The sequence below is a fragment of the Aquarana catesbeiana genome, linkage group LG03 (assembly GCF_042186555.1).
Source record: "Aquarana catesbeiana isolate 2022-GZ linkage group LG03, ASM4218655v1, whole genome shotgun sequence".
Taxonomy (NCBI): domain Eukaryota; kingdom Metazoa; phylum Chordata; class Amphibia; order Anura; family Ranidae; genus Aquarana; species Aquarana catesbeiana.
The window spans coordinates 699,738,019-699,750,216 of record NC_133326.1 but is presented as its reverse complement, the minus strand read 5'-3'; the positions used below and the strand labels follow the sequence as shown (position 1 = coordinate 699,750,216).

At 42.5% G+C, this 12,198-nt stretch overlaps 1 protein-coding gene across 1 annotated transcript; it reads right to left on the bottom strand.

Moving 5' to 3' along the window:
• Positions 1–368: 368 nt before the first annotated feature.
• LOC141134861 (olfactory receptor 5AR1-like) lies at positions 369–1,579 on the bottom strand. Its single transcript, XM_073624295.1, has one exon. It carries the CDS (start codon positions 1,577–1,579, stop codon positions 650–652), a length of 930 nt encoding a protein of 309 aa, XP_073480396.1. The 3' UTR covers positions 369–649.
• Between the last annotated feature and the right edge of the window lie 10,619 nt (positions 1,580–12,198).

Genomic DNA, 12,198 nt, shown 5'->3' with positions numbered 1-12,198 from the left:
GGGATCAATAGTCCACCAAAGGGGACAGCTAGCATCAGAACTTTCTTTTGCTACACCATAGGGGCCCGTGGTCCCGCCTGTAATAAGGAACTTTTGCTAAGGCCTGGCTGAAACCATTGTTAGGCCTAACCATGTGCTAGCTGCTCCTGAAGAATTGTGCTGGAGGGAAAAGAAGAGATAGTCTGCAGCAAGTGTTGTGCAGGAGGAGAGTATTTAAATTGTCCCAAGCCAAGCAAGAATCTTTTCTGGGCCTCAAATGAACCCCTAACCCCATCCAAGTTCTAATCTCTCAATAAAAACACAAAAACAAACCTGATGGACTTTTCATTGTCTTGGAGTGTCTGGAAGTGAATACCGGGTTGGGCAGGGTGACAGGTGGGCCACATCACTCAGCAGCCCCTACAGGGGTTCCACTACACTCATCTTGTGCCTGATTTTAAACAGTTATTATTGTGTTTTGTGGAGTTTTTTTTTTTTTACTGTGATTACCTGTTTTGCTGATTCAATCTGATGTGTCAGAGGGGTTGAGGTTTTGAGAAGTTTGAGGACCCATCTTAACCAGCGGCTTCTTAAGGATTGGAATTACAGACATTTCAGAAATGTATTATGTTTCTCAGACACTTTACAGAAAAGGTATTCTATATCTACATTAAAAAGATTTTCGAATTGCTTGGACAAGGAGTCTCTTCACCTCTTGGTTCCTCAGGCTGTAAATAAGAGGATTCAGCATTGGAGTCACTGCTGTATAGAAAACAGAGGTCACCTTGTCTTGTATCTTAAAGCTTCCTGAGTAAGGGCGCAAATATGTGAAGAAAACAGCTGTAATGTACATTGAGACACAAATAATATGTGAGGAACATGTACTAAAGGCCTTCTGCCTGCTCTTTGTACTTGTCATCCTAAAAATTAAAAGAAATATGAAAATGTATGACAGGAAGATTGTTGTCAATGTATATGTTCCAAAGATTGCTATAAGGACACCACTGACCATATCACAATGAAGAGTATGCGAACAAGATAGACTAATAAGTGGTGGGATGTCACAGCAGAAATGGACAATAAGGTTTGATCCACAGAATGGAAGACTGAACACACAAGTGGTCTGCACAATCGACTGTAAGAAACTAATGGAGGAGGAATAAAGGACCAAGCCAAAACATTTCTTCTTGGTCATTATCAAGGTGTAGTGTAAAGGGTGGCAGATAGCCACATAGCGATCATAAGACATGGTGGAGAGAAGGATAGCCTCAGTGCACCCTAGAGCACAAAAGAAGTAAAGTTGGACAGCGCAACCAAGAAATGAAATAGACTTCTTAGGGGAAAGGAAGTGAGACAACATATTTGGAGTGGTAACTGAAGAGTACAAAAGGTCCACCAGAGAGAGGCTACTCAAGAAGTAGTACATTGGGGTGTGAAGGCTGGGGAATACACAGACAAGGGCTATCATCCCCACATTTCCTATAATGGTCATCACATAAACCAAAAAAATTAACATGAAAATAAATGGGGCAAGTTCTTTATCATCAGTTAATCCGGAAAACTCAAACATGGTCGCTTGTGTTTTGTTTTTGATATCCATTGGCGTCTCTTTTTATAATGATGAAATAGAACATCTCATGGATTCAAACATCAGGCTGTCTCCAAATCCTGGTGAAACATGAAATCAATATGTGAACTAAAAAAATTAACATCTTGCATGAAGGATAGTGCAGGTGTTAACACAATGTAATAAATCACCTTTCAAATGTGATCAAGCTGAAACAATAAATTGTAAAAAAATATTATGTTCTAGAACCCACTTTTAGTAAATAAACCAAAAATTCACATGCACATTAGCTGTCCACACATAATCCAACCAATAAAAATGGCGAGCCACCTGGCTCACTTGTTGGCAGCAACACTGTTCCCCTTAGCAGTCCTTCTGACTGTGTTATCCAGCTCTCCTGGATCACTTTGGCTCTGTTAGCCTTTAGTTGCAGCATCCTGCTGCTTTACCCACTCCTGGCCTATGAATTGGGGAGCTGACCCAACTCCTGGAATGAGACCTTCTGTCTCTTTTCCTCTGGCTGGAGCTCCTCTGACCACTCAGTGAGACCCGCTTTCTCTTGGCTTCTGGCTGGGGCCCTCTGACCCCTGGCCCTGGGTGAGATGCTCTGTCTTCTGTCTGGGGTCCCTATGACCCCTCAGTGAGACCCTCTGTCTCTTGGTTTTTGGCTGGGGCACCTCTGAGCCCTGGGTGAGACCCTCTGTCTCTTGGCTTATGGCTGAGATTCCTCTGACCCCTGAATGAGACCCTCTGTCTCTTTGCTTCTGGCCGGGGCTCCTCTTACCTCTCGGTGAGACCCTCTGTCTCTATGCTTTAGGCTGGTGCCCTCTGGCCCCTGGATGAGACTTTCAGTATCCCACACTGGGAGCGGTCTCCAACTGGGTGCTCTGAGCCAGTGGTTCTCAACGTCAGTCCTCAAGTACCCCTTAGTACCTCAAGTACCTGTTTTTGGAAGTTCCCTTAGATAAAATAGCTCTTTTCAATACCATGTCATTGCGATTGTTTTAAAGCATCTGTGCAAAGTAAAGGAAAAACTGAAAATATGGCCCGTTGGGGTACTTGAGGACTGAGGTTGAAAACCATTGCTCTGAGCTATCCTCAGACCTGAGTATATAATGACTCTGCAGGCACCTGGTAAAACCCAGACACAAGACGGAAAGTTTCGATCCAGAACTACCAAATCCAGAGAGAGCCAAATACACAGTTTTCTTTGCTCAGAAACAGTTGTCTGGAACTTCGCATTAACCCTAAAGGGAATCTTGTGTCACATTTACCCATATTCTTACAGTGACAGGGCCTCTCACTGTCGCATATCATGGGAATTGACTCCTGGTATCAGTAGTAGCCCAAGGAGTTCTTTTCGCCTGAGAGAAACACTTGTCCTTACTACTTGGTTAGTTCTGGGGTTTAGCCAAGACCTAAAAATTACTTAAGGACTCCTTTGGAGTAATGTTGAGAAAGACTTCTATAGATGCTTAATGTATTTTTAATTGCAAGAACAGAAATGTAATATATTGCAGCTTAACCCTCCTTACATGTGGTAGCTATATTATATTTTTTGCTCCATAGCTTTAGTGAGCTAATGAAGGATGAAGGATGTCCCATGTCATGCAGGCAGCTGGATTTTGGAGAAGTGATTGCTGTACTGCCCTGTCCTCTTCCTGTGGCTGAACTTCAGGCAGGCAGCGTGGCAATAGCTTCAGGTCGAGCTGCTGTGAAAAAATTCTTGACAAGCACCTGACCCTTGTTACGTCCTCCTCCATTCAGGACAGTTCATTGGTTGCCTTTACTTCCTCTAACACAATCTCTGAATGATGGAGAGAAGTTCCACAACCACAGAAAGAGGACTGGACATCCACGGAGTGAGGCTTTCTACAGGATCCAGCTGTTTGCCCAACACCATGGCACATTTTTTATTACTGGTAAGTAATGTGACTAAAGCTGTAGAGCAAAAAAATAAATAAAAAATAGCCGTGCAGTGGGTGACAACACTGCTCCTCCATAGATACAGTGCAGTAAGTGAGTGTTGCCATACTAGAACATGAATTGTATTACTTGCAGGATCAAAAAAGGGAAAAAAAAGCCTTGGAAACCTTGAGGTTCCTTCAGAGGGCGGTATAGAGGTGGCTGACAGGCATTCAGTTGGTGCTACAGCCACCTCCTGGCGCCTGTGTTTTTTTTTTTTACTTTTTTCAATTGTTTAAGGGCAATTTAACATTGTAGGACCGCGCTACAGCTGAAAGCAAAGCACTTGGAGGAAGGTTACTGTTTGGCCCCATTGATTTCAATGAGCAAGTATGACAGGCGGTGCCTCCTGTCAACCTCTTCAACCCGATTAAAAAATGATGTGGCCATGAAACAAAACATCACAGCTGCTGCATGTGCACAACCCTATCAGGCTATAATGTTAGAATTGAGGTGGGCGACCAGGAGGCAGTAAAACCATGGCTCAGCTTCCTGATTTTATAACCCCTTCCCCCCCCCCCCAGGCCACCCATGTGAAATAGCCCTCAGAAAACGAATGCAGCCACCAGTGTTGGGACAAGGTCACCTAGAGCCCAGGGTGAACATGCCAAATTGCGCCCCCCCTTCCAAACATGTATGAGCATTATGTGTCAACTAAAAGCCCCGCCCCCCAAAAATTGACCTCTAATTTACATGCTTAGCTCAAACCCTTGCATTCCGCATATGCTCGCAGCACAACCCCCCCCCCCCCCCCCGCAAATAAAAAAAAAACCTTCCTAGGATAAATCCTCTACCCCTCAAATTTCCCCTCCAAGCACAAACCCCCTTCCCTCCACTCCAAATCCCCTTCCCAGCACAAATCCCCCCCCAATCCTCCATCCTAGCACAAGTCCCCCCCCCAAAAAAAATCCCTCTCCCAGCACATATTCCCCCCCACCAATCCTCCATCCTAGCACAAGTCCCTCCCCCGGAATCTCCCTTCTAGCACAAATGTTCCCCAATCATCCCTAATAGCACAAATCCCCTTCCCAAAAAAACACAAATCCCCCTCCCCCCCAAATCAACACTCCTAGCACACCTCCCCAAATTTCCCCTCCTAGAACAATTGTTCCCCCTCCCAATACAAATCCTCTTTCCCCCATCTCCTTGTCATGCCCCCGCACCTCATATGAGATCACAGAGCCTCCTGCCCACCCCTTGTCTGGCCCTGGCAGCCACCACATCTAAGAACTGATACACTGCGATATATTACATTTTTGTTCTTGGGTTTAGATATACTTTAAAAAAGCCAAATAAATGGTACTTAATACCACAATGGTCTTTTTTTCTTCCTGACTTGTTTGATTGCTGCTGAACAATTCCTGCTTTTTGTATGGACATATCTTCAGCTGCAGATTTACACATAAAACGATCTCAAGTTATAACCGAGCTTTAAAGGAATATCAATCTCTCAACTGCTGCAGAATCTAATTGTCTTATCTCAATAAAGCAATCTCCCTTTTATATTAAACCCAGAAATCGCAGCGCGCAATTCTGTACACTCCGGGGTAATCATTATAATCAGTGAGAGCCCAACCGGGGAATCCTTCCATGTGATGTACTCCACTGAAAATAGATTGATGGATATTGTTTAATATAATTAAAATTAATATAGAATACATATGATAATGAATAATTAATAATATTTATTATAAAAAAATATATGATTATGGAAAAGAAGGGCACTTCCTAGTTTCTTGTAAGTGGTACTGTGGGGTTCTGGCACACATCTAGTGGGCACGCTATATATTATTATATATTAAAATAAATTTATAATACATTTAATAAAATGAATAATCAATAATATTTAATATACCTGTAAAATAATACAGTGGATATAGAAAAGAATCCCCTCCCCCTTTAAAATAGTCACATTTTGTTGTTTTGTAGCCTGAAATGAAGACAGACATAGTTTTTGTTTTATCCAGCTGTATTTACTCAGTGAAACTTATAACATCCGAGTGACAGAAATAACAACATGTCAGAAAAAAAATAAAAAACAGAATCACTGAGTTGGAAAAAGAATCACCCCCTCCTAAAAATGACTTGTAAACTCAATTAGGTGTAGCTAATAACCTTCTCAATGGCACACAAAACCATTTGACTTTCAACTGCGATCAGCTGTGGTCATTGATTAGATCAACATGAAAAGAGCTTTCCTGGAGCATTATATTCCCTGGTACTGCAACTGAAGTGAGAAATCAATTATGGGTGGCAAGACACTGTCAAAAGATAAAGTTGTGGAAAGGTACAAGTCAGGAGATGGATACAAATGTCAAAGGCTTTATCAATGCCTAGAAGCACAATGAAGTCTATTAATAAGAAGTGGAAGGTATTTGGAGAACACAGACCCTCCCTGGACCAGGACGTCGCTTCAAACTGGATGAAAGAGCCAGGAGGAAACTGGTCAGAAAGGCTGCCAAGAGGCCTACAGCAACTCTGAAGCAGTTGCAGGAATTTATAACAAAGAGTGGTCATTGTGTGCATGTGATAACAATATCACAAATTCTTCACAAATGTGGCTTGTATGGGAGGGTTGCAAGGAAAAAGCCACTCCTCAAGAAAGGCCACATGCAGTAACCACTGAGCTTTGTCAAAATGCACCTTGAAGATTACTTGAAAAAAGTTGTTATGGTCAGATGAGACTAAAATGTAATTATTTGGCCTCAACACCAAAGGATATGTCTGGCGGAAATCCAATACAGCTCACCATCCAAATAACACCATTCATATAGCATGTCAGATGGTGACTGTATCCATGAAATTAATAGACGCTTTATCTTCTGGGGAGGAAAGCAATGGCAAACCTAGACAACATTATTAAAAGCAGAGACATCCCCCTACTGACAAAGTGCCTGTGATGGGAGTCACTTTGGGCAGGGGGCTGGTGGAACCCAGAATGCCTTGGAGAGGTTGGGAAACCCTTGCTTTAGCTCCCCATGCACCTCTTATGTGTAAGTTATTCTGTGTCTATTAGGGGCACAGGTGGACCAAAATGTGGCTTGGTATACTTAAAATGAAACAGTAATATTTATCCACCATATCTCCCAGGAAATATACAACGACTATTCCTGGTTTATTTGATTCTCAACTATAAGTGTTAATTGAAAGAGCTGATCACATTGGCCTCTGTACAGTGTAGGAGACGGTCCGTCTACTACTAGGGGCTCCTGCTATTATGTGAAGGTGTCCTGTGTTAATGTTTATGATGATGTGTGTTATGTCTTCTGAGCTAAAAGACGGCAAGTCTGCCCTGAAAGGTCATACCTCTGAGTCAACTAGGCTGTTTAAATGATAGTTTCTGTTTCTGGTAACAGTATAGAAAGGGGGGAGGTGGGGAAATGTCCTCCTGGTGTATATATTTGTGTGAGTTTGTCCAATAAACGATTCCGTGTTCCTGCAAGCTAGTGTCGGCTAGTGTTGTACGTTTGGCTGTAATATCTGATATCTGATGTTCAGACTGGAGGAGGCTGTATACTGACGAAAGCACTCAAGCGGAGTGCGACAGGGTTCCATGACATTGGTGGCAGGCAGTGGGATCCTTCCTGCAGTCTGGGACATCCAAACCTCCACCGCGATCCAAGGTCTGGATAACAGAAGAGGAGATAAGTATCTGGCATCAGAGTTGCAAGGGCTGCTGCAGTGTGCCCTTTCAGCAATCCCCAGGTCTGTGTCTGTGGATCAGTAACTGGAGATCAGGCAGCAGATCTTGATTGGAGCCCTCCAGGTCGCTGGTAGTCACCAGAGCAAGTGCTTTCCAACCCCAGAGCAACGAGTCAGTTACCAATGGGAGTTACAGATTCCATTCCTGGGGGAGCGGCCCCAGGACCAATGGGTGTCTGAGTTGGACAGGCTGGTCCAGCGGGAGATAGAGCTGGACAGTCGATATTGGGCTCTGCAATGGAAGGCAGAGCAGGGATATTTAGGGGAGACAAAAGAATGCTCTCCGGAGGCATATGACTTTGGCGGCCCTGGATTGCTGTGGGAGAGCTTTGTGTTTGTCTATGAAGGGGAACCTACCCTTGAGAACCTGTGAGAAAACAGTCTTGCAGGGGTCTCAGAGCTTAAACCAGGCCTGAAATATTTACTAAGGAAGGAATAGCATCTGGAATGGGTATACTGGGAACTGTTAGAACACGTTCAGCAGCATGCCCTAGGATTAGCAGCGCAAACTCTGGAGATGGCCCCCCAAAGCTGAAGTGCTGACAACAGGGCTTTGCTAACCTCTGCCCAGCACCGATAACATCCTCTGGGTTCCACAGACAGGAGATGATGAACCTCTGTCCCCAGACACCAGTTCCAGAGACTGGGGATTTAATAGACTTCTCTGCTGAGGAAGAACAACCTGGTGAGCCTTCAGCAGAAGAGCTGGCATCAGGACCAAACATCACTGAGCTTTGCCCAGCACCAATAGCAGCATCTGTGGAGTTACCAGAAACTTCTCCAGTTGATCGCTGACAACTGGACAGAGGGTCCAAGACCTCTGCCCTACACCTGCGGCAGTTCCGGAGGCCCAGGGTGAAAAGGTGGCGGTCACTCCCCAGCAGCAGATCAAGATCCAGGGAGAGGAGGTGTTTGTCCTCCCTCCCCAACAGTCAGCCATGGTGGAGGAAGCAGTCTTTCCTTCCCAGCAAGGATCCATGCACCTGGGAGACAGTACCAGAGACATGTCGTCCCAGCAGCCAGATGAGGGTAAGGGAGATGAAGCAGCCGGCTTCCCTTCCCAGCAGCAGATGGAACCCCAGAATGATGCCAGCAACCCAGAAAAAGGGCTGGTGACAGGGCAGAATGCTGCTGGCCTCTGCCCTCAACTAACAGAAGATGGAGTTTCTGTGAAAGTGGATGGGACTTTGGCCACTGACACAACCCCAGAAAATGGTCCGGCACTGAGACAGGAGGATGTCAGCCATGCTTTGCAAACATGTGGCTTGGATTACTTAAAATGAAACAGTAATATTTATCCACCATATCTCTCAGGAAATATACAAAGACTATTCCTGGTTTATTTAATTCTCAACTGTACATGTTAATTAAAAGAGCTGATCACATTGGCCTCTGTACAATATAGGAGACGGTCCGTCTCCTACTAGGGGCTCCTGTTATTATGTGAAGGTGTCCTGTGTTTATGATAATGTGTGTTGTGTCTTCTAAGCTAAAAGATGGCAAATCTGCCCTGAAAGGTTATACCTCTGGGTCACCTAGGGTGTTTGAATGATTAGTTAATTAGCTATGTTCATTCTGTTTCTGGTTACAGTTTGCTAGTTAATATGATCAGAGGGGGGGATGTCCTCCTGGTGTATATATTTGTGTGAGTTTGTCCAATAAATGATTCCATGTTCCTGCAAGCTGGTGTTGGCTAGTGTTGTACGTTTGGCTGTAATATCTGATGTTCAGACTGTTGAAGGCTGTATACTGACGGATGCACTCAAGCGGAGTGCGACAGGGTTCTGTGACAGTGTCGTATAATCAAAGCTTATTCCCAGCGTATTCCCAGTAGTAACCTATGGTTGTGAAAGTTGTACCATAAGGAAGTTTGAACACCGAAGAATTGATGCTTTTGAACTATGGTGTTGGAGAAGTCTCTTGAAAGTCCCTTGGACGGCAAGAAGATCAAACCACTCAATCTTGAAGGAATCAACCCTGAATATTCACTGGAAGGACAGATCCTGAAGCTGAAACTCAAATACTCTGGCCACCTAATTTGAAGAGAGGAGTCATTGGAAAAAACCCTCATCATGTATGTTCTTCCCCCTTTTTTTCATTGTGATACGGCAGTGGTCGTTATTATGTTGCATTCGAGTATTACTTCCAAGCTCAACCAGCATACATTTTCCTTCATTTTACAAGAAAATACACTAGTGTGGTTATACATCAAAGTGCATATACATTACGCATACATATTTCCCATTTTAATTTATATTCTATAATTACAATCTGGTAATTATTTACTAGTCATGTAATAACAATTGCACTTATTATTATCATTCCAATATCACAAGAATTCCAGAATATTGCCAGAACCATTTTTATTTAGATTTATTGTTATTATTTGTACAACCCCATTTTCCATTTCTACAGCTACTCTCATTTTCATTTTCATTTTTACAATTTATGCGTATTTATTTAATTCTTTTTACCCATATTATTCACATATTCTTATTTTTATTTTTATTTTTATTCTTATTTTTTCCATTTCTATTTTCATATCTATATTGTTACATTTACACAATTTTTATTTTTTATATATTTTTTATTTTTCACTTTCGTTCTATATTATATCATATTATTTTATTATCCATACATTTACCCGCTTCAATACAGTTATTTTCATTTTTTTCTATCATGTATTCCCTTTTTTCAACATAATTATTATTTTTCAATAATAATACCAACATCCATATCATTTCATTATACATTGTTATTTTTATTTTTAATTTTATTTCCATTTTTCCTTTTTGGTTTATCATTGCCCATTTCATTTCCTCATTCTTCCTATTTTTTTTTTTTATACTAGGCATCCACACTCCCTATTTCATATCATTGCCATTATAGTCAGTCAATTTTTTTCTATTTTCATCCATTTTAGTATTTCTAGTTGCACATCTCACCCATATATTTTTATTCATTTTTTCCCACAGACCATAGCATCAGAATAAAATATATATAGAATGTATTTTTTAATAAACTCTTCCACACATATAGCGCTGTTTTCATCAAGATTCGTTACAGCTTAGACACAAACACTACTCTATCTACTTCTACATCAGACACACCAGCACACAACTTGCAGTACATAGCCTGTGCCTGAGTTTGACAGATGGTTTTCTCCTCCAATCCCAGCCCTTGATAGACTATAACAGTTTTGACCAATCACAGGTCACGTTAGGCCTGAGGAAGGAGCGTAGCTGCGCAAATGCGTCGCCTATCTGCTATCCCTGCACGGAAGTGTTTTCGTTCCCCTAGATCACACAAAGTGCGTTCCAGCGGCCGGACATGCCGACAATCCATCAGCGCAGCCTGTCGAATGAAGCAGAACGCTACCACATGATGTGACTGGACTCTACTCCTGGGACACCTGGCACTACCTATATATCATCCACATGCCTGTTTACATGTACCCTTGTGAGTACCTGCTTTTAAGATGTATCAAATTTGTTTTTAAATATTGCACTTAGAGTGACGCCCTTGTTGTTCTTCTCCTACAGTACCCAGAGGATTGCTTCTTCCTAATCTACAGGGCTGCCTTCAACAGTTGCTCTTATTGGACTATAATTTAGTTCTTTTTGGACTTTAGCAGCTCAGAGTCTGTTGTTCTGATTACCCATTTATTATTATAGTTCCAGATTGTTAATTATTGTTATTAGTTGTGTATTAACCTTCCCAACCACCCCATTTTTCCTTCATTAAAAGAATTTAGTTTCTGGGGGGTTACAACTTTTTCTAATTGTACTGAACTTAGCGAACCCTGATGCTGGGAAACATGGAAGGAAAAAAGAGAAGAGGATGACAGAAAACAAGATGGATAGATAGTATCATCGAAACAATGAACATGAAGTTAAGAAAGCTCCGGGAGGCAGTGGAGGACAGAGAAGCCTGGAACGTTATGGTCCTTGAGGTCATGAAGAGTCAGAACAACTAAACAACTGAACAACAACAACAATAGACATAACGAGGAGGTGGTAATATCCTGTTATGGGGGTGTTTCTCTGCAGCAGAGACTGGAGCACTTGTCACGATAGAAGGAAAAATGGATGGGACAAAATAATCTGCTGTCCTCTGCCAGAAAGTTTTCAATGGAAAGAAGATTTACCTTCCAACATAACAATGACCCAAAGCACACAGCAAAAATGACCAAACAACGGTTGAAGGAGAAAAAGGTGAATGTCCTTGCATTAGACATGTGCAGAACTTAAAAATTAGTTTTGTTTAGTTTCGGATAGAATTTATATAGTGCCAACAGTTCGCACAGCGCTTTACAACATGAGGGCAGACAGTACAGTTACAATACAATACAATACAGGAGAAATCAGAGGGCCCTGCTCATTCGAGCTTACAATCTAAAACTGTGGGGGATGTTCTAATGGAGAAAATAAAAGTACCGTTGTTAGGTGGAGGCAGGATAGGCTACTCTGAAGAGAAAAGTTTTCAGGTATTGTCTAAAAGCAAACAGAGTAGGAGATAGTTGGACAGATTGGGGTGGGGAGCTGCATAGGATAGGAGAGGCTCTGGAGAAGTCCTGGAGGCAAACATGGGAGGAGCTGATGAGGAAACTAGAGAGCAGGAGGTCTTGAGGGGGAACGAAGGGAATGAGTAGGTTGGTATTTTGAGACTAGGCTAGTGATGTAATTTCATCTCATTGATTGATTTTGGAATTCATTTAGTTTAGTTTCATTCAGTTTATTAATTTTCTAATGAATTCCAAATTTTCAGAACGATTTGAATAGCTGGTTGTCAAGGAGCAGCCCGGGAAGCCGGCTGCCACGACCTTGATAACCGATGCCTTATCACACCGACACCGGCAAAAAAAAAGCCAGAAAAAAAACAGCAAGAGGTCCCCTGCCAATCCATACCAGGCCCTTTCGGTCTGGTATGGATTCTAAGGGGAACCCCATGCCAAAATTGAAAAAAAAAAAGCTCGAAACCCCGGT